Source organism: Leishmania panamensis (assembly GCF_000755165.1).
Source record: "Leishmania panamensis strain MHOM/PA/94/PSC-1 chromosome 22 sequence".
Lineage (NCBI taxonomy): Eukaryota > Euglenozoa > Kinetoplastea > Trypanosomatida > Trypanosomatidae > Leishmania > Leishmania panamensis.
Window position 1 is genome coordinate 511,767 of NC_025868.1, and position 3,013 is coordinate 514,779.

The 3,013-nt window shown below is 58.1% G+C and overlaps 1 protein-coding gene across 1 annotated transcript in view; it reads right to left on the reverse strand.

The window, feature by feature from the left end:
* Positions 1 to 839: 839 nt before the first annotated feature.
* The window catches only part of LPMP_221210 (hypothetical protein), a gene marked incomplete at both ends in the record, with an annotated part of 3,757 nt that continues 1,583 nt past the window's right edge, over positions 840 to 3,013 (reverse strand). The window contains one exon of the mRNA XM_010700820.1: positions 840 to 3,013. Within this exon, the coding sequence (XP_010699122.1) occupies positions 840 to 3,013 (2,174 nt within the window).

The following is a 3,013-nucleotide window of genomic DNA, read 5'->3' on the forward strand; positions in this document are numbered from 1 at the left end:
TGAGGAGAAGGAGGAGGGGGGTATGCAAACGCAATGAGCGGAAGATCTCCTCACCGTTCGAGAAAGGGCATGAAGGACACAGGGGAAGACGAAGATGGAGAAAAATGCACGTGAATAGCGATGATGAGCAGCAGCCGAAGCAGGGGAATCATAAGTGTCGTGGGGTGCGCCATAATGGTGAGAATAATCAGTGAAGCAACGTTGTAGCTTGTGTCATTCGTCTCCAACATGGTGACCCAGAGGGAGGAGGGGTGAAGTCACACCTTTCACGGCGAGTGTGAGGAAGAGAGGAGTGGTGGAGAAGGGGGCACACATCCATGTGGTGTAGGTGCGCTCTCTTTTTCTTTCCTCGAGTGCCCAGTCTTGACGCGCGCAGAGAGGTGCATATGGCCCCGGCCCACTTGAAGGTGTTTCACTCCCGATTGCTTCTTTTCCTTTGTCCACGAACTGTGTTGTTTTTGGTTTTTTCTTGCTGAGGCCCCAGCCTACCTGTGCGCACGTGTTGCGATGGCAAATTTCGCACGGATCACACACACACACATGCGCGCGCGCGCAGGGTGGGCACAGGCAGCCCCTACACAGAGAAACAAAGAGACGCGTTTGATGGAGAGAGAGAGAGAGAGAGAGAGGAAAGGACTGGTACGGAGATTGCAATGTACTCGTGGCGAGGTGCATAAGCTTTGCGAGAAGAGTGCGTGCGGCGGGGGAAAGGAAGGTGAGCAGCCCATCCAATCACTGCGGAGTTCCTCCTCTTAGCCTGCACCACTTTTTCCGTCCCTAGCTACCTATTCCCTCCCGTTCCCTTAGCCCTCTTCATGAGTTCAGCGTCACGGCGGCGCTTAAGCTGCGGGGCTGCTGCTGCGTATGCTAGGCAGCTCATAACTGCTGTTGACCTCCATGTCTGCCTTTTCATCAACCATCTCATCCTCTTCAGCATTCCGCATCATGGCCAGCTCCCGCATCATCTGCTCCGAGAACTGCAGCTGCGACTCGTATGTCCGCATTCGCAGCTCGCGCTCCTCCATTAGCGACTGCAGTGCCTCCTCCAGGGAGCCCGCATAGTCGCCACGCGCCTTCTCTGCCTCGACGAGCTCGTCGGCCAAAACTTCCTTGTCGCGACGAAGCTGCTCCACGCAGCTAAGATGGCACAGCAACACCTCACGGAGCTCCTGAGCTGCAACATAACCTTCTAGCGAGAAGGATGCGTCGAGCGCAGACGTAATAGTGCCCTCGTCCACCCCCGCCCCCGCATCACCGCTGTCCTCTTGGCGGTGGGCCTCTGCTGCCCCCAGTAGGAGCGGCAGCAGCTCGCGAAGCACCTCCATCCCCTCCTTCAAGCGATCCCGCTCTGCCGTTGCGCTGACTAATTCAGCTTGATGCGATGCGGCGTCAATCTCGATGGTCCCCCGCAGCTGAGTGCACTGATGCTCTGCTTCGTAGAGGGTCTGCGACAATACAAGTTCGTTTGTACGTGACAACTCTAGCATCTCCACACACTTCTCCAGCTTCTCCAGGGTATCTGTGTAGGCCGCTGCCTTCTCGTCGACCTCTCTCGACAACGCGACGGCTTGCGCGTGAGCACTGATCAGATCGGCGTTCTTTTCGGAGAGCGCAGAAGACAGCGCTTGCACTAACTCCTGCAAGCCCACGATCTGCTCGGCCTGTACACGTATTGTCTCATCCTGGGAGGCAACACGGGCCACACACGCATCCAAGGAACGGCGTTTCTCTGCTTCGGCGCTCACCAAGCCATCACGATCGTCATCGTGTCGACGGTGCAGCTCGTGTATGCTCTCCTCAGCCGCGAACAGGCGATCCCGCAACTCACGCTCGCTCTCGCGAGCCTCTAACAACAACACCGCAAGCTCCTCCAGCCGCTCCAACCTGTCAGTGCATTCCCATCGCGATGATACCACTTCCTTTGCCAGTGCTGATGCAGCAGCACGAAGCAGCTCCGACTTTTGCTCTGACCGCTCGGAGGTGAATGCCTGGCGGGCATACGCCTCCTCCAGCTGCGCGACAACGCGCCCCAGTGCCTCCTCAGAGAAGAGTTTCTGAGCTGCTCTGTGATGCACTTCGGAGAGCAATGGCTCCGATGCCTTCTGCTCCCCCACGAGGCGCCGGAAGAGTGCCCAGGCCGATGGGAACGGATACTCAGCGACACGGTCCTTCAACTCACTTCCATCCACGTCCGTGTTGTGCTCCACGCAGAACTCGGCGCGTAAACTGCCCAGAACGTAGCCAACGAGTCGCACGCAGTCCACGTTGACATGGCAAGCCCGACTGCAGTCTACGCGCAGCCTCCACTTCAGCTCTTCTTCACAAAGACTCACAACCCATGACCACTCCGAGCCCTCTAAAAAACACTCGACGTGCGTCTGGCACAACGGCTTTCCCTCAACGCAGTTGTCGCGACGTTCATCATACCACCGAAGTTCCTCCACAGCCTCTCTCGCCGTCCTCACCTCAACCTGCAGCGCAGCTATCTTCGCTTTGCACTCCGTCAATGCACTGCGAAGTACCTCAGTCTCTCGCACACTACCACCACCATCCTCAAAACCCTCTCCAAGTCCTCCCATCCGGTCACCACCACACCCATCACGCCGGCACCCATCCACTAGCTTACAAACCACCAAAGATCCCCGCAACTGATGTTCATAAAACACTTCGACATCACCACACATGTCTAAATCATCAGCTAAATCAACCTGATCAACAACAGACGCGGCAACGACATCCGCATCAACATCAACCAACGCAACAGAAGAACATCGCGCTGACATATGCTCGGCAACTCTTCCGCAATGCGCCTGCACGTCAGCACCACCGTCGAGCAGCGTCGCGCCAGCAGCCGTGCTCCCACGCCGCGCCTCAGCAAGCGCCACGCGGAGGGCTGACATCTCCGACTCCTGCTCCGCCACCTCGTCCCGCAGCGCCTGCACGTCAGCACCGTTGCGCAGCGTCGCGCCAGCAGCCGTGCTCCCACGCCGCGCCTCAGCAAGCGCCTCGCGGA